This window comes from Chroicocephalus ridibundus, chromosome 18, assembly GCF_963924245.1.
Source record: "Chroicocephalus ridibundus chromosome 18, bChrRid1.1, whole genome shotgun sequence".
NCBI lineage: Eukaryota > Metazoa > Chordata > Aves > Charadriiformes > Laridae > Chroicocephalus > Chroicocephalus ridibundus.
This window is the reverse complement of record NC_086301.1, coordinates 9,313,083-9,336,453: the sequence shown is the minus strand read 5'-3', so window position 1 is coordinate 9,336,453 and position 23,371 is coordinate 9,313,083. Positions and strand designations below refer to the sequence as shown.

The 23,371-nt window shown below is 51.3% G+C and overlaps 2 protein-coding genes across 5 annotated transcripts; one reads left to right on the top strand and one right to left on the bottom strand.

Annotated features, from left to right (window-relative positions):
- The first annotated feature begins 1,251 nt into the window (after nucleotides 1–1,251).
- LOC134524983 (uncharacterized) lies at nucleotides 1,252–12,190 on the top strand. Of its 4 annotated transcripts, XR_010073651.1 has the most exons (3): nucleotides 2,609–2,741; nucleotides 3,660–3,781; nucleotides 8,172–12,190. XR_010073651.1 is itself a non-coding variant. In XM_063355344.1 (2 exons), exons 1-2 carry the CDS (start codon nucleotides 5,340–5,342, stop codon nucleotides 8,442–8,444), a joined length of 984 nt encoding a protein of 327 aa, XP_063211414.1. In that variant the 5' UTR covers nucleotides 4,187–5,339; the 3' UTR covers nucleotides 8,445–12,190. The 4 variants fall into 4 exon arrangements, 1 of the variants encoding a protein (XP_063211414.1); XR_010073650.1 differs by lacking the exons at nucleotides 2,609–2,741; nucleotides 3,660–3,781 and adding an exon at nucleotides 1,252–1,538; XR_010073649.1 differs by lacking the exons at nucleotides 2,609–2,741; nucleotides 3,660–3,781; nucleotides 8,172–12,190 and adding exons at nucleotides 1,252–1,538; nucleotides 1,860–2,599.
- A 3,622-nt stretch (nucleotides 12,191–15,812) lies between these two features.
- LOC134525073 (olfactory receptor 14J1-like) lies at nucleotides 15,813–22,223 on the bottom strand. The gene is made up of 3 exons (XM_063355526.1): nucleotides 22,107–22,223; nucleotides 16,098–17,000; nucleotides 15,813–15,848 (listed from the first exon to the last, which is right to left on the bottom strand). The coding sequence occupies exons 1-3, from the start codon at nucleotides 22,221–22,223 to the stop codon at nucleotides 15,813–15,815; spliced, it is 1,056 nt and encodes a 351-aa protein (XP_063211596.1).
- Between the last annotated feature and the right edge of the window lie 1,148 nt (nucleotides 22,224–23,371).

Below are 23,371 nucleotides of genomic sequence, written 5' to 3'. Positions count from 1 at the left end.
CGGATCTTATTCCTAACCACAGTCTTACTAAAAACTTTGCCAATAATAAATGGGACGCTTCCCTCAACAGAACTGACATAGTCATCCGTTCACTGGGACACGTTCTTGCACGTTTGATCAGCAAAAACATTTCTTCTGTATTTTCACCTACAGCTGTAGTACTCTGTGTTGACTCTAAAAAGAGTTCTGTGAAAATGATACAGAATTCAGACAATACACGGAGTCATTACGGCTTCACACAGCAAAGATCAGCGAGGTGCGGGAACTGCCCATACACCAAGGCAGACGCTGCAGCCAGCTCAAGCCAAAGCACGGCTCCTGTCCCTCCATCCAACAGGTTTCTGATCCTTTTTCTCTCGCATGTGCAGTCAGGTATAGTATCGCATTATGCTGCACTACCTGATGAATTCAAGGTGACTTCACTGTGTTTCTCCACTTCGGGTAAACAGCCGGATCTCCTGCTGACGTTTGTAAGTAGAGTTTTCTTCAGCAAATCCCGTGTCTCGTAGCCCCTTGAGTATTGTGACTGAAGAGTCCCGCTGGCTTGCATCCTTACACTGCGAAAGCTGGCTTGAAATCATGGCTTCTGGATTTTTAGCAGCAGATCCTGGAGGTCATGAGCAGACACTTAATGAGCAGACACTTGTCTCCTGGGGCAAGTCTGGAGGTTGCACTGGAGGTGAAAAAAGTAAAGCCTTAAGGCACTTCTTCAAAGCGTAAATAGGAAGTCATAGTTATTAGTGTCAAATTCTGCAACTTTCTATATTCTGCCAGTCCTAACACCAGATCCTGCAGAAACAGGGTATCTGTTCCAAAATATAGATCCAACATCTAGCACCTCGCTTATTGCAAAATCTCTGGTATTCACCTTTCCACTTTTGTAATAGACACGGGGAGGGGGGCGGGGAGGAATTGGGGGGCTCTGGGCCAGGGCCTTGAGAGTGGGGACTCCCCTAGAAACGCACTGCAGCCATTTTCTACGTTTTATTCCTATTTTTAGGGGGGACACACACGCTGATGGGGGGGGCATCAGCCCACGAGAGCTTCTAGCCAGCCTTTTCTCCCCCCTTTTTATTTTTTTTTAATATGTAGCTATCATATATAAATGCATCTAACGTCCATAAACGCGCAGAGAAGGAAGGAGCAGCACGGAGGCACTGCCGGGCGACGGGGCCCCCCCCAGCATCCCTGCAGCCGGGCAGGGGAGGGACCGGCGGGAGAAATATCGACAAACAAACGGATGGCGGCGGCTGCGGGCACCCCGGATCGGGGCCGCGGGGGCACGGAGCCGCTGCGGAGCCCCCTGGCTCTGGGTTTCTTCCCGCACAGCCCGCCAGGGCCGCCCCTCACCCCGCTCTCTCCCTCCGCGCCCCGGCGGCAGGACTCGCCTCAGGGCGGCGCGCGGCCCGCACCCTCCCGCGCAGGCGCGCGCCGCCGCCGCTCCCGCGCTTGTCCCTCGCGCGCCGCCGTAGGAGGAAGCCGAGCGCGCGGGGGGGCCGCGGCGTGAGGGGCCCGTAGGCCGTGGCTGGTGGGAGAAGGTGAGTGCCGGAGGGGCCGGGCCGGCTGCGGGGCGGGGCGGGGCGCCCTGGGGTGCGGGAGAGCCGCTGCCGCCGTGCCACCGGCTGTCGCGTCGCCCTCCTGCCTGCCCGGGCTCCTTCGCCTCGGGGCGGGGAGGCCGGCGCAGAGCGGGCGGGCGAGGAGCGGAGCTCCGTCCCTGCGTGGCTGGCGGCGGTCGGGGCCGGGTGCTCCGTGGCCGCTCCGTGCGCGCTGAGAGCGGCGGGGGGAGGCGGCGGTGGCCTTCGTGGGAATGAGCAGCTGGTACTTGGCTCTGCTTTTCCTCCCGCTCTGCTCTGCTGTAGCTGAACACTGAACTGCTGTCCCCGAACACCCTGGAAGCACTCTGGGCTAAATGCGCGTCCGTAAGATGCCCGCGGTGCGTGTGTCGGCTTCTACCAGAGTGGGGGTGGCTCTCTGAATGTTGCCCACAGTTAATGCACAGCTGGTGGCTGCTGCCTCTTGTTAGGGCTGAGGCGTCCCTTCCTGGTGCATCTGGAAGAAGAACGGGGCCAGCACGATGAACTGCCTGGGCACCTCTAGGTTTGCACGTGCAAACTGTGCTGCAGTGCTCAGGAGCAGCAATTTGTTGCGCTTTGATCATAAATCACCGTGCCACGTAAAAGGGAGTGTGTTGTGTCGCTCCTGGTGTTCCTGTGCGTGGGAGGCGCTCACTTGCAGGCGCAGCACTGCAGCCAGCCCTGTTCTGTGGATGCCGAAGGAGCTGCGGACGCAGCACCCGGAAGGAGCCCTGGAGTTCTCCTCGCTCTCCCTGGCGGCAAACCCTGGGATAAGTAAACAAGCCCTAGCTACACAGCACCTGGGCCACGAGACAAAGGAGAAAAGGAGAGAGCGCTGAAGGCCGGCCGGGTTGCTAAAGATGAATAGCTTGTCTTGGTTTACAGCATGTATGGGCTGTGATATGTGTGGTATGTGCTGTGTAATCTCATGATAAGGAGGTAGCAGTGGGAAATTGCTAGCTCTGTAGCAGAGGGTATTTAAAGAGGCTGCTGCCTAAAATAAAGCGTTTTCGTTTGTGCACCAAACGGAGTCCGTGCCTAATTGCCACCAATGGTGCCCCGTGTGAGACGGAGCGATTAACGAGGTTTGACTGGTGTCAAGCCCCACAGAACTTAAGTGCTGCTGAAAGGAAGCAGGAGCCGGCTTCAGGCATCTCTTCAAGAGAGGTGAGCTGTGGGGAGCTATGGGGAGTAACATATCTTGGGAAGAAAAGTCAGTACTAGGACTAATGGAGGGACTCTTGCGGAAACATCATGTATATACGAGCCTCCAGACCTTAAAAAAGATACTGAAATGGGTGTCCGTTAATTGCGATGGTGTCAATGCAATCACTATTTTTCGTATAAAAACGTGGGACGCCAGAGGGGTTAAACTTTGGGCCAGAGCCACTAAGGCGGACAAGGTTGCTGCTGAATTATTAACCCCTTGGCAGCAAATTCTAGAGATGTTACGGAAACGGGAGGATATCATATAAGCTGCAAGCAATAACGATGCTGCTCCGTTTCGGGCAACCGCCGCAACTCCTAATTTTCAAGGGGACGATTGTCGCCCGGTCTTGCCGAGATCAGAACAAGGCGAAGGGAAAGGAGGCACTCAAGTTCACTCTACCCTATTCTGTAATAGCCCTGAGGATGATCCTGGGGACCCCTTTGATCCTGGTCCAATAAATCCAGAGACTGAACCTGATTTCTATCCACCTTTAACCCCAATTAAAGCTATTCCTGCATCTGCTCCAATTGCGGAGGACGTTTTACAGCAACAGCGACGAAAGTCGCTATCGCGCTCCTCCGTTCTTAGCCCTTCTCCATTTGCGCCAGGTACCGCATCTGTTCCCCCTTATCAACCGCTTATACGTGCGCAGCCGGAATCGGGGTATTGCGGTGTATTGTCAGAATGTCAGCAGAGAAGGACGGAGCCGGAGCCGTTTCGCTCCTGCCACCGCCCGCCTCGCCCCCTCCCCTCCCCAGTCATCTCCCTGAGATAGAAGTGTTGTTTTTGTTTGTCTGCTGTGTGAGTGTGTGTGGGCGCCAGCTTCTACCTGCTGATCATCATCTGTGCTACTGTTTGGTTTTTGTTGTGTGCAGTGTCGTTAGGTGACTCCCCTGGAGCAGGTGTTCTGCCCGGTGTGGTCCTGTTCTCGTTCGCGACTGGGGCTGACACTCCGTCAAGTGAAGAAGTTTGTATATACACAATGTGTAGACGTAAGGTGAGTGCGCCCCAGGTAGATAGACCAGGAGGGGCCGTAGAACCGATGGAAGTCCTGAAATATTGGGGGAGTTTTCATCAGCCGACACGCTTACGCTCGTGGGAACGGCTCGCCCGTTCAGGGCGTATGCCTGGTTGTTTGTTGTTTGCCTATAAGCTCATGGTCGATCGGGAAAAGGAGTTGAGCCAAAATCTCTAGGATGCTCTGTAGGAAAATGAGGAACTTAAGGGTGAGCCCTAGTTGCAAAGGCAGACTTTTATGTCAGTTGTAAGTGATGAAGAAAAAAAAAAAAAAAAAAAGAAAAACAGAAAAAAAAGAAAAAAGGAAAAAAAAAAGAAAAACAGAAAAAGAAGAAAAAAGACAAAAAAGATAAAAAAGAAAAAGAAAAGAAAAAAGAAAAGAAAACCCAAACAGGTATAATTAGACGGGAAATATGCCACGTTAGCACAAAAGTATGCCATGCGCGCTACAAGAAAACAGCAGAGAAAGAGAAATAGGACACCAGATTCAAAGCAGTACCATAGAGAGATGTTTTGGGGTTTTTCCTATATGTGTATATGGTATTGCATGCCTTGGTGAATTGCTCTCTGTTATATCCTGCGAGACTAAATGGACCCCAGCACCCCCCTGCACACTACCTTGCGGCTCCAGGATAGCCCAATTGGTGTATTTTGATGCCTGTGCCCCGAAAGCTGTTCAAACACAAAGGGGGAACGGAGGCTTTGGCTCAGCCGGGAGCCCACAGATACTAGGGGCGCAATCCGTCAGTGCTGGCCGACCATTGATGCAGTGCACATTGACGATGCGAGGAAAAGGTCCTGTTTGCGTGAGTGGTATTCTGGACACCGGAGCGGATGTCAGAGTCATCTCTGAAGACAGATGGCCTGTGAACTGGCCGTTAGTACAAGTGGGGGAGGCATTAATGGGCATTGGCGGGAATGCTTTGCCTTTACAGAGCAAACACCTAATTCAGACCCAGGGGCCCGAGAATCGTGCTGCCTCATTCACAGAATCACGGAATCACAGAATCTTCAGAGTTGGAAGGGACCTCTAGAGATCATCTAGTCCAACTCCCCTGCTAGAGCAGGATTGCCTACAGCACATCCCTCAGGGCTGCATCCAGGCGGGTCTTGAAAATCTCCAGAGAAGGGGACTCCACAACCTCCCTGGGCAGCCTGTTCCAGTGCTCTGTCACCCTCACTGTAAAGAAGTTTTTCCGTGTATTTGAACGGAACTTCCTATGTTCTAGCTTGTGCCCTTGCCCCTTGTCCTGTCGCTGGGAACCATTGAAAAGAGCCTGGCTCCGTCCTCCTTAAACCCACCCTTTAGGTACTTGTAAACGTTAATCAGGTCCCCCCTCAACCTTCTCTTCCCCAGGCTAAAGAGTCCCAGCTCTTTCAGCCTTTCCTCATAAGGGAGGTGCTCCAGTCCCATAATCATCTTGGTTGCCCTACGCTGGACTCGCTCCAGTAGTGCCCTGTCCCTCTTGAACTGGGGAGCCCAAAACTGGACGCAGTACTCCAGTTGTGGCCTCACCAGTGCAGAGTAGAGGGGGAGAATGACCTCCCTCGACCTACTGGCCACAGTCTTCCCTAGGCAGCCCAGGATGCCATTGGCCTTCTTGGCGACAAGGGCACACTGCTGGCTCATGGATAATTTGCTGTCTACCAGGACCCCCAGGTCCTTCTCCTCAGAGCTGCTTCCCAGCATGTCCGCCCCTAACATATACTGGTGTTTGGCATTCTTCCTTCCCAGGTGCAGGACCCTACACTTCTCCATTCCGTCCTTTTGTGTTAACTACGCCAATTACTTTATGGGGCGGCGACTGTATGAGCCACTGGGGAATACAGATTGGGTCAAATTTGTCTTAGGGGCCACTGTGGCGCAAGCCACCTTAAAGTTAACCTGGAAATCTAATAACCCCGTTTGGGTGGAACAGTGGCCCTTGTCACGCGAAAAGTTGCGCCGCCTTCATCAGCCAGTTGAAGAACAGCTCCGAGAAGACCATATAGTCCCAACGACCAGTCCGTGGAATTCGCCTGTGTTTGTAATCCAGAAAAAAAGGGGCAAATGGCGACTTTTACATGATCTAAGAAAAATTAATGCTGCAGTGGAAGATATGGGTACTCTACAACCCGGTATGCCTTCACCCACTATGGTCCCCCGAAATTGGTGCCTCACTATCATTGATTTGGAAGATTGTTTTTTCACAATCCCGTTGCATCCTGAGGATGCCCCCAAATTTGCATTTTCTGTGCCATCTATCAAGGTAAGTGAACCTTGTGAACGCTGTCATTGGACAGTTCTCCCAAGGGGATGGAAAATATCCCCACAACGTGCCAGTGGTTTGCAGCAAAGGCCCTATCTCCCGTTCGGCAAAGGTTTGCTGATGCTATAAGATACCGTTATATGGACGATATCCTTGTGTCAGCAGAGTCACGAGAGACTGTGCAAGCAGCTCTGCAGTTTACATAGCGTCAAGTAAAACTTGCCGGGTTACAAATTGCGCCTGAAAAAGTACACCAGAAGGAGCCGTGGCAGTACTTGGGATGGAGGAGCACAGAACAAAAAATTATCCTGCAACAAGTGAAAATTCAAGCAGATATTAAAACCCTTAATGATGTACAGAAGCTCTTAGGGGCCATTAATTGGGTTCGTCCACTATTGGGGGTACCAAGTCACGAGTTAAGTCCATTATTTTCTTTGTTAACAGGGACCTCAGATCTTTTGTCACCTAGGAGTCTAACCCCAGAAGCGCAGTCGGCCTTGGCAAAGCTTTCTAAAGCATTAGCCTCACGTCAAGCGGATGGCGTGTGTCCGAGCCTACCTTTCCAAATGGTGATATTAAATCCCGCTGTGCAACCGTATGCCTTAACGTATCAGTGGGATGAGACTCGTTCTGACCCTTTGATCATTATTGAATGGGTCTTCCTTTCTCAGCAGCTGTATAAGACAGTGGTAACTCGCCCAGAATGCTTTGCTATGTTGATCACAAAAGGAAGACAACGGCTTATGCTATTAGCTGGGCAGGAGTTTTCCCGTATTATCTTACCAATAGCCACGCAAGTGCTGCAATGGCTTCTACAAACCTCAGTGATGTTTCAAACAGCAACTGTTGACCACCCGGGACAAACAGATATTCATAGCCCTAGCCATAGACTCTTACGAAAAGATTTTATTTTGTATGTAGCCCCGAAAGTGAGTCATGTGCCTTTACAAGCTTTGACTGTCTTTACTGATGGTTCTGGACGAACCGGCTGCTCAGTCGTAGGAAGGCAAGACCCGCAGAGTAAATTGTGGGATTCTGATGTATGCCGAACTAGTGGGTCCCCACAAATCGTAGAGCTCGCCGCTGCTGTACGAGTGTTCCAGAAATGGGACGCTCCTGTCACTATAATAACTGATTCTGCCTCTGTTGCGGGACTTGTACCCCGCATAGAAAATGCTTGTTTAAGGGAAGTCTCCAACCCCTTACTTTTTACTCTACTGTCAACGCTTTTGCATTTGCTGAACAATAGACAGCATCCTTATTTGATCCTGCACATCAGAGCTCACACCGCCCTTCCAGGGCCCCTAGTGGAAGGCAATGGACGAGCTGATGCATTAACTCTCACAGCTCAAGTAGTGCCCCAGGTAATAGAGCGAGCCCGAATCTCTCATGCATTTTTCCATCAGAATGCAAAAGCGTTGCAAAAAACCTTTTCCTTGATGCCCTAGCATGCAAGAAATGTCGTTGCTGCCTGTCCAGATTGCCAGCGGTTATATACAAGTTCATCACCCTTTGGCGTTAACCCGCGAGGCCTTACTGCTCTTGAGCTGTGGCAAACTGATGTAACTCACTTTTCCGAATTTGGACGCCTTAAATACATCCATGTTTCTATAGATACCTTCTCCGGAGCCATACATGCCACTTGTCCTACTGGTGAAAAAGCTCACGATGTTATCAAACGTTTTACTCTAGCTTTTGCTCTAGGTGTCACCCCTACGGTTAAGACGGCTAACGGCCCAGCTTACATCTCCCTCCGCCTTCAAAAATTCTTTCAAGATTGGGGGGTCAAGCACCTTACGGGCATTCCGCACTCCCCTACCGGCCAAGGCATTGTAGAACGATCGCATAGTTCGTTAAAAGGCATGTTGTTGTGCCAAAAAGGGGGAGTTGAGTCTCTCTCACCACAGGAAGGCTTGGCAAAGGCATTGTATGTACTCAATTTTTTGAATTTATCTGACAGTGCTGAGTCAACCATTAGCCGACATTATTCATCTTTGCGAGTGGACAAACACAATAGCGAGGGTAAAGCTCAAGTGCTAGTACCTAATTTAGAATGAGGAATTATGGAGGGTCCATAGCAGTTGATAACGTGGGGGAGAGGCTATGCTTGTGTCTCCACAGGAACGGGACCTCGGTGGGTTCCAGCCCGGTGTGTGCGCCCTTACAGGCAACAGCAAAGCCAAAAGGATTGAATGCGTCTGCTATCCTGGTTCGGTCTACGGAGTCCCAACGAGCAGGCATGGACGCAGTTGTGGAAGAAGATCAAAGCACAGTGAGAAAACTGTACCAGGAAGAACAGGGAGTCCGCATGTGCTCTTGAGAACAAGGACTCTCTTGCTGCCAAGGATAAGTTTAGCAATGCTACTGGTACGGCTATTTCTGAGTTATTGCTGATGGAGATAGTAGTCGACATGCGACGCTGCAAAACAGAGCTGCTATTGACTTTTTGCTTTCAGCTCACAGACATGGTTGTCAAGATTTTAAAGGACTGTGTTGTATGAATCTAAGTGACCACTCCAAATCCATCCATGCCCAGTTGCAAGAACGGCACCGACCCAACCAGCAACTTGTGGAGACCACTGGGTGCAATCTTTTTTGGATGGACTTGGGGGTGGGGTTGGTTGAAGCAAATTATACTCGTTTGCCTGTGTGGAAGGAATTTGTCTGTTATGTTTAGTACGCTGTTTGCCGTGTTTAATAAGCATTATACGATCAGTTGTAGATGCCGCTTTGCATCGTACCCTGGTACGAGTTGTAGAATATGTTGCTGTAAAAACTGCGTGTGTATCCATGAGAACCTGACCTTCACAGAAGAAGATAACAAGAAGGGATTACAACAATGTGGTCACGTATCAGACAGCCGCCGTTAGCAAAGCCGGATCACGAGTCTGGTGGGACTCGCTGCATGCGCTGGCCACACGTGCAGCGACTCTAGCCTGTACTTCTCCACTCAATCCGGTGCAGGATATAAGGGGTCTGTCTCGGGCCGGAGAGAGGGAGAGAGAGATGAGTGCACTTTGAAGATACAGGGGACGCCCTGGAGCGCTGTCTCTGTCGTCCCCCCCCTCCCATAAGTTCTATGTTCATTAACCCCAACAGCTCAGAAGGCATTACAGCACGTTGCAGGTAAGATATAGTCTACTACTGCTGCAAGACACGTTGAACACCTTCCTACAAGAATTTCAACCTTACGCCCTGATAGGACAGTGGGATGATGCACTCGCAAAGAGCCCGACTGCATTAGAGTGGGTAGTTTTGCCACGTACCTTTTCCAAAACAGTAACTATGATGACTGAAATGTTACCACGATTGTTTTCCCAGGGTCGTTTGTGCTGTCAGCAGCTTTCTGGAATGGATCCAAGCCACATACATGTCCCTGTCAAAAAGGACGACCTTGACCCTTGGTTATCACAAAGTCTTAACCTACAGATTGCCTCAGTAGATTCTATTGGGCAAATAAATTATTCTCTCCCCTGCCTTTAGAGCCACAGGAGGTTGGTATTCTAGGCTAAATTCAGATGGATGCTCGTAAGTGTTTTAACTTTGCCAAATGCTCTCGAAACGCAACATATCTCCAAAAGGTCACCCCTCTTGATTACCGGGTACACTTTTGTCAGCCACCTGTGGTTGCCATTTCTTCTTTCTCTGCTCCCGGTGTGGCTTCTGCAAAAGCGCTAACGCTCTTAAAAAAAGCTAGGTTGTTGGCTTGTGGAACAAAGTAAGGCTACTTCAGTAGCTCTTCCTGGCCTTTTATTAGATGTAGATTCAGTACGCCATGCAACTCTGTAAAATAGAGCAGCCGTCAATTTTCTGTTATTAGCGCATGGCCATGGATGTGAAGATTTTGATGGCACGTGCTGTATGAATTTATCAGACCACTCTGAATCAATCCATAAAAGTATACAACAGTTAGAGCAAAATGTGCAGAAATTACGAATGGGGGGAAGTTGGGGATGGCTGGATAACCTTTTTAACAGTTGGGGCTTAACTGGATGGTTGCAATCAGCTCTAAAATTCTTGCTTTTTTGTATAAGCATATTCTTGTGCATTATGCTTTGTATTCCCTGTGTGCTACGGTGTGCACAGCGTCTTACAGATAAAACCTTGGCCACTGTTTTTGTAGTAAATGAAGAAGGGGGAATTGTGGATGCCGAAGGACGTGCGGACGCAGCACCTGGAAGGAGCCCTGGAGTTCTCATCGCTCTCCCTGGCGGCAAAGCGTGGGATAAGTAAACAATCCCTAGCTACACAGCACCTGGGCCATAGAATCATAGAATCATTTAGGTTGGAAAAGACCCTTGGGATCATTGAGTCCGAGCATCAGCTCCACTCTACGAAGTTCTCCCTTACTCCCTTAACACCACATCTAAACGAGTCTTAAACACATTCAGGGATGGTGACTCAGCCTTTCATGCGGTTCTCATCCTCCTTGTTTGGTTTAGTTGTGTTTTAATGTTGCAGACTTAGAGGGGCGATTTGGTGTGCTGTCTCCATTTGGAAGGGAAAGTGATTTTCAGATTTTCAGATGCGATGCATTTAACAGGACACAAATGTCCCCAGCTGCAGGGACCCAGGTGCCTCTTGCCAGTGCAGATGCCCTGACCCTCTGCCCAGCCTCCCTGTGCAGCTGCTGGGGGCTCTGGTGTCCCTCAGCTCTCATGTGCTGGCTGCCAGTCCCAGGGAAAGGCATCAGGTAACTGGGGTGTCGAGCAACTGAGGTCTGCCTGAGAAGCTGAGGAATTGTTTTCCACATTTAAAAAAATACGAGCACGTATTCTGTCAGCTGGGAAAAAAAACTGACAAAAGAAACCAAAAATCTCAAAAAGTCCTTTCCCTTTAGATGCTCATTGAAATCTCCCTCTTTAAAGTCCTGAAACCTCTCCAACCAGCTGTACAAGACTTGAAGACTTGAAGAATCTTATGGGGAAAGGCATGGCTCATCAGAGCTTTTTGCATTTTAACGACCCTGTGATGTATTTGGTGCTGACTCCCATGGACCTCAGTTACCGTGAGGAGAGTGATCAAACCACTTGAGAAGTTAAAGTCAGATGGCTCTGATGCTGAGTCAACCTCTGATGTGTTCTGTCAAGGAGAGGTCCATTTTAATGACATCAGAAGCACCCACACAAACCATACACCGGCTCCTTGCCTAAAAGTTACAGAGGCAGTGGGGAAATCACAGGCCATGTTCCTGCTCCTGCCCTACCAGGTACGCGGGCAGCAGTGACTTCACCAGCACCTACACAACCCATGGGCCTCTTCCTGGCCTGTCAGCGGAACGGTCACAGGTGACCTTGCAAACACCTACACAAGATGGGTGCCCAGTCCTGGCCTACCAGATTCTCAGGCACCTGGGACCTCAAAATACCCAACACAAGACATGTTTCTCCTGGGCTCCTCAGGCACCAGTGCCATCGCAAAGACATCCACAAGCCAGGCGACAGCTCCTGGCCTGTCATCTGTGCAGGGACCAGTGACCTCACAAGCACCTACATGAGCTGTGCACCTGGTCCTGCCTTATCAGCTACTCAGCCAAGAGTGACATCACAAGTACAAACCTGAGCCACGTGTCTCCTATCAGCTACAGCAGCACCAGTGACCTCACCAGCCCCTACAGGAGCCCTGGCCTTGCTCCTGGTCTATCCGCTACTCAGGCACCAGAGACCTGACCACCCCGTCTCCCCGTGCTTGCTGTCTGCTCACCTCTGAGATACGACTCCTCACAAGCTCCTACACACACCAGAAGCCTCCTCTCGGCCTGTTGGCTACTCAGGCAGCAGCTCCTCACAAGCACATACCAACCTATTCGCTGGGTGCTCGTCTTTTGGGGGGACCCAAGCCAGTACTGAGCCCCCTCTCCGTCACTTGCTCGCCCCTCCTAGAAGGGGGCCGTAGCCCCTGGGCACGTTCCAGCGTGTCCGTGCCCCACCACCTTTCGGGCACCCCTCCGCCCTCTTGAATTCCCCCCAGCCCACCCTGTCAGGGCTTGTTCTGCAGCCTGGTAAAGTGGGGGACCCCCACCCGGCCTTTTCCTTCTGCTTCCGTTCACATTTAAACTGTAATTCTTCACTACACTAAATCTTATTGAAGGGGGATTTACTCAATTCAAAACTATAGCTCCAATTCAAATTTATAGTTATTTAAACTTTGGAAACAAAAATTATTAATTTAATTTCTATATGTTTATTAATGTTTACCATTGTAGAAATCTATACACATACACATAAGTATATATATAAAAATAGTGTGTGTAGTATTAAAAAAAATAAATTCATTAGTAGAATGATACACTTCCTTTCATAGATATATACAATATATGATTATATTGTCTAGAAATATTCTATTTTTATATCCAAACGAGGCAGGCAGCCCATCCCAGGGGCTGCCTGAGAACACGCGGGTGTGACGGTGTCAGGAAATGGCCGTTAGCCAATCACGGAGCTGTGTGATCTTTAACCAAACGGCAGCTCCCTGCCAGGGAATGGCGGCATCTCGGCAGAAAATGGTGGACAAACCAAACTGGCGCCCCCGTGCATGGAGGGGAAGGGCCTTCCGGGTCCCATGCACCTCCGGGTCTATCCAGGCAGGGTGGCCGGTGCTGGCAGCCAATCAGAAGAGAGCAGAGGCCCGGTAGAGGAGCGGGGGCGGGACTTCCGCCGGAAGCTGGTGGGCGGGGCAGCTGTCAGGCCGAGTGGCCATCAAGAAGAAGGTGCAGGGCCCCAAACCTGAGGGCAAAGGCTCAGGGAGGCAGCGATGGGAGCCAAAGGTGGTCAGTCACGCTGAGGGATGGAGGCGTGTGAGAGGGGGAGTGTTTATTCCAGCAAGGTCATCTGAGCGGGGACCTTGTTCATGGGGAAACGGGGAGAAAAAAGGGAGAAAAACCAGAAGCAGAATGCACTGAGCCACAAACTTGAGCAAAGAACCATGGAGTCCATGACAAGAAAGAACTTTTGCCAGTCCCAGGAATTGGTGGGCCATCAAGAAAGTCCAGGTGGCAGCTCCAGGAAGATCAAGTGGCCGTTTGAAATGAGAACGTTGTGACTCAGAGGGAGCCTGGTCTGGGAGGGATGCGGGAATGAATAGAGCTGTGCAAACCCCTGAGGGACATGCAGCGGAAGGGGGAGCAGGAAGGAACCAAGAGGGAGGAGGCAGAAGACGGTATAAAAGAGGCCAGTTGCATGTCCGACTGGATTGACCGGGGGAAGGGGACGGAGTTTTAGGAAGAGAGAAGGGCCAGGGGCTGCTGGTATATTCAGAACCAACCCTGATCTAGTGGGAGATGTCCCTGCCCATGGCAGGGGGGTTGGAACTAGATGATCTTTAAGGTCCCTTCCAACCCTAACAATTCTATGATTCTGTGATTTCGGGTGTGTTCCTCTAAAGAAGTTGTCCTGGTCAATGGCCCAGCTGAAGTGCCTCTGTACCAATGCACGCAGCCTGGGGAACAAAGAGGAGGAGCTGAGCACCCTTCTGCAGCTGGAATCCTCATGGCTGGGGTTGGTTCCAGGCCACCCGACCAAGAGGAGCCTTTTGACGAAGCGTTCTTACTTCACCTACAGGAAGCACCACAGACACTCCGATCCTCCTGGGGGACTCCAGTCACCCTGACAGCTGCTGGAAGAGCATCCCAGCAAGCTGTAAGCAGTGCAGGAGACACATGGAGTGTGTTGACGAAGGGTTTGAGAGCAGCCCTGCAGAGAAGGGCTTGAGGATACTGGGGTTTGAGTAACTGAACATGAGCTGGCAATCATAGAACTGTAGAATCATTTAGGTTGGAAAAGACCCTTGGGATCAACTCCACTCTATGAAATCCTCCCTTACACCATATCCCTTAACACTACATCTAAAGGAGTCTTAAACACATCCAGGGATGGTGACTCCACCACCTCCCTGGGCCGCCTGTTCCAGTGTCTGACCACTCTTTCTGGGAAGAATTTTTTCCTAATGTCCAGCCTAACCCTCCCCTGCTGCAGCTTGAACCCATTCCCTCTTGTTCTATCACTAATGACCTGTGAGAAGAGACCAGCACCAACCTCTCTACAATGGCATTTCAAGTAGTTGTAGAGAGCGATGAGGTCTCCCCTCAGCCTCCTCTTCCTCAAACTAAACAGTCTCAGCTCCTTCACTCGCTCCTCATCAGATTTATTCTCCAGGCCCTTCACCAGCTTCGTTGCCCTCCTCTGCCCTCGCTCCAGCACCTCGAGATCTCTCTCGTATTGAGGTGCCCAGAACTGGACACAATACTCAAGGGGTGGCCTCCCCAGTGCTGAGTACAGGGGGACAATCACCTCCCTCCTTCTGCTGGTCACACTATTTCTAATACAAGCCAGGATGCCATTGGCCCTCTTGGCCACCTGGGCACACTGCTGGCTCATGTTCAGCCGCTTGTCAGTTACAACCCCCAGGTCCTTTTCTGCCAGGCAGCTCTCCAGCCACACTGCCCCAAGCCTGTAGCGATGCATGGGGTTGTTGTGGTCCAAGTGCAGGACTACAAAGCCAAGCGCATCCTGGGCTGCATGAAAAGAAGCGTGGCCAGCAGGTGGAGGGAGGGGATTGTCCTCCTCTACGCTGCTGTGGTGAGACCCCAGCTGGAGAACAGTGTCCAGCTCCAGGGTGCCAAGCACAAGACCAATATAGACCTGTTAGCGTGCGTGTAGAGTAGGGCCACAAAAATGCTCTGAAAGCTGGAACACCTCTCATGGAGAAAAGCTGAGAGAGTTGGGGTTGTTTAGCACAGAGAAGAGAAGGCTCCAGGGAGACCTTATTGCAGGAATCCAATATAAAAAGGAGGCTTGTAGGACAGTCGAGGAGAGACTTTGTACCAAGGCCTGCAGTGACAGGACGAGGGCCAAGGGTTTTAAAGGGAGAGAGGGCGGGTTTAGATTGGAGATAAGGGAGAAATATATTGCGATAATGGTGGTGAGAGAAGGGAACAGGTTGCCCAGAAAAGCTGACGATGGCCCATCATTGGAAGTGTTTAAAGTCGGGTTGGACAATGCTTTGAGAAACCTGATGTAGTGAAAGATGTCCCTGTGTGTGGAGAGGGGATTGGACTAGATGACCTTTAAAGGTTCTTTGCAACCCGAACCATGCTGTGATTCTGTGATTCGATGTCTCTATGACCCACATACAAGGAAGCACATGGCAGTGGTGGTTACCCAGGGGGTGTTACTCAAAACCTGAAGCGATCTCAAGAGACTGAGTTTCCCACAACAGGACACTCCTAGCAGTAGCTGCTGGCACTTGTGCTCCCTCAAATTCATCTCATCACCCACATGACATGTGCATTCAAGAGTCTGGAAAGCAAGAACAAACTTCTGATGCAGTCATTTTGTGTCCCTCCATGGAGGGACAGAGCAGCTCTCTGAGCGGAGGTGAGTGGCTGTTGCTGCAGCTGTGAGGGGCTGGTTGGTGACGATTACCCTGGGGCAGGTTCCCCGGGGTGTCCGTGGTCCATGGCACAGAGCAGGTCCTGCTCTGCTGGTCCTTCCTGTCTCTCCAGAAGGCCTGGCTGTGTGAGAACACTGCTGTGTGCACCCAGCCTTCACACTCACACAGCTGAGCTCTGCACTGGTGTTTTCCTCTCCCGAGCGCTTCCCAGCTCAGCCCAGGTAAAGCAAAAGCTGCGTGTGTAAGCAAAGCAAAATAAAGCATTCATTCGCTGCTTGATTTTCTGCTGCTGCCTTTATTTTGTTTCAAGTATAGAGGGAGTCTGGCTTCTGATGTACATCAGGTCATTGGGAAGAAAGAACACTGAAATGCTCAAAAAGCGAGATTAGGAATAATATTATAACAAGCCTAAAATAAGAGGAAAGAGAAAAAAGAGAAACAGTGAAAGAGAGAAAGAGAGGAAGAGATAAAGAAAGCAAGGAATATAGGAAGGAAAAAAAAGGAACAGAAAGAAAGAAAAGAAAGAAAGAAAGAAAGAAAGAAAGAAAGAAAGAAAGAAAGAAAGAAAGAAAGAAAGAAAGAAAGAGAAAGAAAGAAAGTAGGACTGTAAAAAGGTTATGAACAGAAGGTTGTCCTGCTGTTTTCTGTGAATATTGCAGTATATTGCAATAGTTTTCTCAGGGCATCCCAGAGCTCCTGGTTCCTCATGCTGTAGATGAGGGGGTTCACTGCCGGAGGCACCACGGAGTACAGAAATGACACCACTAGGTCTAGATCTGGGGAGGAGATGGAGGAGGGCTTCAGGTAGGAAAACACACCAGTGCTGATAAACAGGGAGATAACGATCAGATGAGGGAGGCACGTGGAAAAGGCTTTGTGCCGTCCCTGCTCTGAGGGGATCCTCAGCACAGCCCTGAAGATCTGCACATAGGACACCACAATGAAAACAAAACAGGCAAAAGAAAAAAAGTTACTAAAAGCAAGAAGCCCAACTTCCCTGAGGTAGTCTGCGTCTGAGCAGGAGAGCTTGAGGATCTGGGGGATTTCACAGAAGAACTGGTCTAGGGCATTGCCTTGGCAGAGGGGTATTGAAAATGTATTGGCCGTGTGCAGGAGAGCATTGAGAAAGCCACTGCCCCAGGCAGCTGCTGCCATGTGGACACAAGCTCTGCTGCCCAGGAGGGACCCATAGTGCAGGGGTTTGCAGATGGCAACGTAGCGGTCGTAGGCCATGACTGTCAGAAGATAATATTCTGATGATATCAAAAGCAGAAAGAGAAAGAGCTGGGCAGCACATCCCGAGTAGGAGATGGCCCTGGTGTTCCAGAGGGAATTGGCCATGGCTTTGGGGAGAGTGGTGGAGATGCAGCCCAGGTCGAGGAGGGCGAGGTTGAGGAGGAAGAAGTACATGGGGGTGTGGAGGCGGTGGTCACAGGCTACGGCAGTGATGATGAGGCCATTGCCCAGGAGGGCAGCCAGGTAGATGGCCAGGAAGAGCCAGAAGTGCAAGAGCTGCAGCTCCCGCGTGTCTGCGAATGCCAGCAGGAGGAAGTGGGTGATGGAGCTGCCGTTGGACATCGGATCCCTTTGTTCCCGAGGTACTGCCAAAGGAGGAAAGCACACTCACAAGTCAGGACAGCTCTGAGCAAATCTCTTCCCATTGCCTGCCCTTCCAAACCCAAGCCCCGAAAACACTCTTTGCCTGTGTCCTTCCTTCCGGGAGCTTTCTGCATTGCCCTTGTTGGAGCTCTCATTGTTGCTGGCCAAGTGTGCCGTGAGGAGCAGAGCTCTGCTTGTGGGCTCCCAAGGAGTCATCCCTGCTCCACAGCAGCGGGGACTTGGGAAAGGGGTTACAGCGTCTGACATTCACTAGTTACCTCATCTGTAATCCACTTGTAACGCAGAGGAGCTGCTCAGCATATTCCTGCAGGAAAACCTCAAGGAAGCTCCTGGTTGTCCTAAAGCTGCAGTGACATGAGCAGAGCCAGCTCACTCCTCAGCCTTGTCGGGGGGGAACGACCACGCAGCTTTTGACTCACTCCCCCCTGGCCCCCTGCAGAGGAACAGGGAGAAGAGGGAGAAAAAGGAATAAAAATCTCATGGGTTGAGGTACAGACAGTTTGATAGACCAGTAACGGGAAAGAAAATGACAATCATTGTAAAAGAATATAGGAAACCAGGAGTGATGCAGTACAATTGCTTACCACCCGATGCCCATCCCGAGCAGCGAACACGGATTCCTGCCGCCCGGCCAACCCCCATTTCTATACTGAGCATGACGTCTGTGGTATGGAATATTCCTAGGCCCAGCTTGTCCTGCCTGTGCTCCCTCTCACTTTCTACGGGAAACCGAACAAGTCCTTGACTTAACATACACACTACTTAGCAACAACTCAACCAAAATGTCTCATCATCGTTAGTCTCATACTAAATCCAAACCACAGCAGCTTCTAGGAAGAAAATGAACTCTCTCCCAGCTGAAACCAGGACAACTCCCAGGTAGCGCTTGTCTTGAGGTGCTTCTGGAAAAGTCCCTGTGAAATGTCCACTGCCTCTGATGGTGCAGCAGAGAATCTCTGATCTTGGGCATGTCCTCCTGCTCTACCCAGGAGACAGATCCCATAGGTTTTGGGCTATGAGAGCTTTAGGAGATCCCTGCAGGAACTGCAGCGGCATTGCCCTGCACCCAGAGACTTACCGTGTCAAGGGCTGTGAAGGTTTCTCTCTCTGTGAGCTCTCAGAGTCCTCCCACTCCCAGCTGCCTTTAACCTCTCTCTGCCTGCTCGTCTCCTCTCACGCTTTGCAGAGGAGACTGCAAAAGAGACTTGCCATGACTTTCCTCCATCCCAGGAGCCTGGACCAGTTTAGTGGCAGAGGACCAGCTCAAGGCATTTTATTGACCTCTCTGGTGGTTTTGGTGCTGAGCCCATGAAGCTCAGACACAGGGGAAGCTGATGAAACCTCTCCAGAAGTCAAAGTCAGATGTAATTATGAAAGTTTCTTGGAGCGTTAATGGGTCCCACTGAGGGCCATTACTGCCAAAGGCTCCTGGGGGCTCGTTTGAGGGAAAACTGGAGGCAGTGAGGGCAGGTAGGCAAAGGCAATGGAGAGGTGTCTGATGCTGGCTACTCCTGAATGTGTGAGAGGAAGGCAAAGGGCCAAGCCCTGGCCTCCAGCCCCTGGGAAGGGAGATCCTGCCCCACAGCCACAGCTCAGGGCTCTTCCTGGGGCATTGTGATGGGAGGACGTGCAACGCCAAGGGCAGAAACACAGAATGACGGCTCCCGGGTGGGGAAGAGGAGGCGCCAAGGCCCTAGTGCTGTAAGGATAAGGTGTCTTCTGGTAGCCTTGGTGGCACAGACAACAGCCACAGCCAAGAGGAGAAAGACATAAGCACTGTTGGGGGCTTTCAGCCTTGCCATCTCCCTTGATCGTCTCCACCACTGACTGTGCTATGGTGTCCCACATCTGCTCCTCTTCCCCTGCAGGCTGCAGACATCCCCCCTGCTTCCCCGTCTTGCTCTCCCCTCAGCATCTCACTGCTTTTACTGACCTCTCTCCGTCGTCCTTGGCTGTTCTTGAAACACAACGCCTTGGGCTGATCCCGACTCCCTCTGGGTGATCTGTTGCAGCACAGCACTGCCCTTGCAGTGGCATTTCTTTCTCCTGGTGTCCAGTCTCAACCTCCCAAGCTGACCTTTGTTGCATTATTTCTTTCTCCTGCTGTTTCCTTCCAGAGAGAAGATCCATCATCTCACAAGCAACCCTGCAACCAGTTTCAGGCTATTCCAATACTGCCCAGAGCCTCCCTGCCACTAGGCTAGAGAAGCCCAGGTCCCTCAGCCCCACCACATGGCACACGTGCACTGGGCCCTCAAGCCCATCATGGCAGATTTCCTCTGGACACTCTCCTGGTCCTCTCCACTTCTCCAAAATGGGGAGCTGCACACTGGGACACAGCTGTGTGTGTTGGGCCACAGCAGTGCTGAGTGAAAGGGGAAGGTGACTCAAGTTGCGTGGGGGGCACACGCTCCTCCTCCTGCAGCCCCATAGACAGCCGGCCTTGTCCACAGTGAGCGTGCACCGCTGGCTCATGAGGCGTCCCTCAGGGTGCCCAGCCCCGTCTCCGCAGGGTCCCTGCTCAGCACATCAGGTCCCAGCCTGTCCTGCTGCCTTGGGGTTATTCTTCCCCGGGGTGCAGGACTGGACACTTCTCCTTGCAAAACTTCAAGACATTTCTGTTGGCCAAATCCCAGCATTTCTCCAGCTGCCCCTGGCCTCAAGCTCCATTTGGTCAGCTGTTAATGTTTGTGTGCAGATGGTCACCCTGATGCTTGTTCCTCAGTGCTTGGTATCTGGGGACAGATCACTTTAATATCTTTACAGAATCACACAGAATCACAGGATGGTTCGAGTTGGGAGGGACCTTAAAGATCACCCAGTTCCAACCCCCCTGCCCTGGGCAGGGACACCTCGCACTAGACCACGTTGCTCAAAGCCTCACCCAGCCTGGCCTTGAACACCTCCAGGGATGGGGCATTGACAATTTCTCTGGGCAACCTCTTCCAGTGCCTCACCACCCTCACAGTAAAGAATTGTTTCCTGATATCCATTCTAAATCTACCCTCTTTCAATTTGGGGCCATTACCCCGTGCCCTGTCATCACACTCCCTGATAAAAAGTCCCTCCCCATCCTTCCGGTAGGCACCCTTTAGGGACTGGAAGGCCGCTGTAAGGTCTCCGCGGAGCCTTCCCTTCTCCAGGCTGAACAACCCCAACTCTCTCAGCCTGTCCTCAGAGCAGAGGGGCTCCAGCTCTCTGATCATCTTTGTGGCCCTCCGCTGGACCCGTTCCAACAGGTCCATGTCCTTCTTGTGCTGAGGACTCCAGAGCTCGACACAGTACTGCAGGTGGGGTCTCACCAGTGCGGAGTAGAGGGGCAGAATCACCTCCCTCCATCTGCTGGCCACGCTTCTTTTGATGCAGCCCAGGATGCGGTTGGCTTTCTGGGCTGCAAGTGCACTTTGCCTGCTCGTGTTGAGCTTCTCGCCCACCAGCACCACCTTCTCCTCAGGGCAGCTCTCAAGCCATTCTCCGCTCAACCTGGATTTGTGCCTGGGATTGCCATGACCCAGGTGCAGGACCTTGCACGTGGCCTGGCTGAACTCTATGAGGTTCACACAGGCCCACCTCTCAAGCCTCTCCAGGTCCCTCTGGATGGCATCCCTTCCCTCCAGCGTGTTGACTGTGCCACACAGCTTGGTGTCGTCGGCAAACTTGCTGAGGGTGCACTCAATCCCATTGTCCATGTCACCAACAAAGATGTTAAACAGCACTGGTCCCAGTACTGACCCCTGAGGAACGCCACTCGTCACTGGTTTCCATGTGCACGTGATGATCTCAGCCCACTTTGCCACCACTGGAGAGACACAGGGAGAACCCATCTCATTCTAAGGCAGACATTGCAAAAGCTCAGTCAATCAGTCTCAGTCTTGTTTCTCCATCTTATCAGCAAAGTCAGTTTCGAACAAATGCTGTGTAGACTCATAAAACCATTCAGATGGCAACGGATCACGGGAAGTCTCCAGCATAACCTCTTGCTCAAAGCAGGCTGCACGTCGATTTCAGGCTCTGTTACTCACAGCTTTGCCTATTTGTGTCATGAAAATCTCCTAGTGATTTCGGGTTTGCTTTTGCTTTTGATCTATTCATGTTGAGTTTGTCAAGCATTGTACAGCTCAATGCAAAGTATGACAGGAGGGGAAGATGACTTTCAGGTCCTTCAATTCTCCTAAGCTGATGCCATCCATGGACACTCTGGATAGTCAATGGGGTCCAGCAAATGATTTCCCAGCCTGAGGTTAGTCGTCTTCTTCTCACTGGATGAGTCACCCTCTAATCCCTCTTGACTGATTCGACTGTTTTCCTTTAAAGGTACTGGCAGCTTGGGCAGACACAGCCTGAACAAGCTGTTTGCAGTCAGCTCTCCAGGGGAGCTGAAGCTGCTCTGGAGTATGAAGATACCTAGGTGGAGCTATCAGAGATAACAGGAATGCCCCGGGAGACCTGTCCCCCTCCTGAGGAGGATTATAGCCAGGCAGGAGACGGGTTTTGTCTAAGCTACTATGGGACACCTGTGTTCACACAACCAAGTACCTTGTTGGGACTTTTGGTACTATTTGGGCCCCTTTCACATACTCTGCTCTATCACTTTCTCCATAGGAGCCTCTTCAGGGCAATTCTCACTTCCTTATTCCTCAGACTATAGATGACGGGGTTGCGCATGGGGGTCACAATCGTGTAAAACAGGGCAAGGTATTTGTCAGTGTCTGCAGAGTCTCTTGACCGTCGTTTAAAGTACACAACCATGAGGGAGCCATAGAAGAGAGTCACCACCCCCAGGTGTGAGGAGCAGGTGGAAAAGGCTTTGCGTCTGCCCAGAACTGAAGGCATTTTCAGCATTGCCCTGACAATTTGAGTGTAAGAAACGACCATCAAGGAAAAGGCAAGGACTGCAAAGAGCAGGATGATGGTGTGCAGCATCGCTTGGTTCCAGAAAGTGTCTGCACAGGCCAGTTCCAACAGAGGGGGGACATCACAGAAGAAGTGATGAAGGCTATGGGATGCACAGCCGGGCAAAGTGAACAGCTGGTAAGTCTGCCCTACTTGTACTGGGATGACAGCCACCCATGAGCCCACCACCAGTCTGACACAGAGGCTCCCATTCAGGATGAGGCCACAGTGCAGGGGGTCACAGGTAGCTACACAGCGGTCGTAGGCCATGGAGGCCAGGAGAAGGCTTTCGGTGCTGCCCAGCAAAACCAGGAAATACAGCTGGGCAGCACAGCCAAGGAAGGAGATGCTGCCGTCTCCCGTCAGGAAAGCCCGCAGCATTTTTGGCATGAGGCCATTCCCTGTGATGACCATGAGGTAGATGACCAGTAAGACTGTGAAGTGCAGGCCTTGCAGGTTGGCGTGGTCAGAGAATCCCAGAAGAAGAAAGCCAGGTCCTGCTGTGTGGTTCTCCAAGCCTTTTCTTTGGGACATTTTCTGTCCACAGAGCAACCCAAACAACACGCTCACTGGACAATGGCAGCGGCCCACGCACCATCACGCACCCCTCAAGCACAGTGAAAGACTACAGAGACCAGCACAGGTGTGACTGCAGTAATTAGGAAAGCCCAAACGAGATCTGCATGGCTGTATGGGAGCGGAACACCAGTTGCTCGTTGAGCAAAGGCTTCTCAGGAGAAAACAGAACAGATCTCTTCAGTCCAAATGATGTATGGACCAGAAAAAAATATTTTTTCTGCTAGGATGATGGAAGGGAAGGGAAGGGAAGGGAAGGGAAGGGAAGGGAAGGGAAGGGAAGGGAAGGGAAGGGAAGGGAAGGGAAGGGAAGGGAAGGGCAACACCAGCTTTCGCTCTTAGATTTTAGTGAGAGAGGGTTCCCTCAGCTCTTCTCAGAGATAAGACCCCACCTCCCGAAGCTCTGTCGACACACACAGAGACCAGGGGGACATGCCTTAGATCCAAATTATTCATTTTTACATGGCTGACAGGTGAAGTCTATAAGAAAGAAAACAAACTGCTACCTGTCAATGAATCAGGTACATTGATGCACCCATGGGGCATTTCAACAAGGCAGAAAAGGTGCTATTTGTGCATATATCACGAGCGTTCAGGGTGCTAAAAGGAGGCGTTATGCAAGCAATCACAACACTACCTCAAAGAGCTTTCAAAGCATTCAAAAAAGGAAGGCGATGAAAGGTAGAGGAGTGGAGATCAGTGGGTGATCTCCCGAGATATCTATTTTTCCTGAAAAGGTCGGGCTTTTATAACTTCTGGACAAGCTCTGCCTGGTTCCGGTTCCTGTTCCTGACCCTGCTGCTCTGTCGCATGGATTCATGGCAGCTTACTGAGGGCTCCAT

Excerpts from the sequence above, each read along its gene's own strand:
- LOC134524983 (XM_063355344.1), top strand. The coding sequence starts at position 5,340 with ATGACCTCCCTCGACCTACTGGCCACAGTCTTCCCTAGGCAGCCCAGG. Across the intron at positions 6,051-8,171 it reads TTTCTGTGCCATCTATCAAG|GAACGGGACCTCGGTGGGTT; the intron begins GTAAGTGAACCT and ends GTGTCTCCACAG.
- LOC134525073 (XM_063355526.1), bottom strand. The coding sequence starts at position 22,223 with ATGGCCTACGACCGCTGTGTAGCTACCTGTGACCCCCTGCACTGTGGC. Across the intron at positions 17,001-22,106 it reads TGGCTGTCATCCCAGTACAA|ATCACCCACTTCCTCCTGCT; the intron begins GTAGGGCAGACT and ends AACGGCAGCTCC. Across the intron at positions 15,849-16,097 it reads GAAAACTATTGCAATATACT|GCTTGTTATAATATTATTCC; the intron begins GCAATATTCACA and ends CTCTTATTTTAG.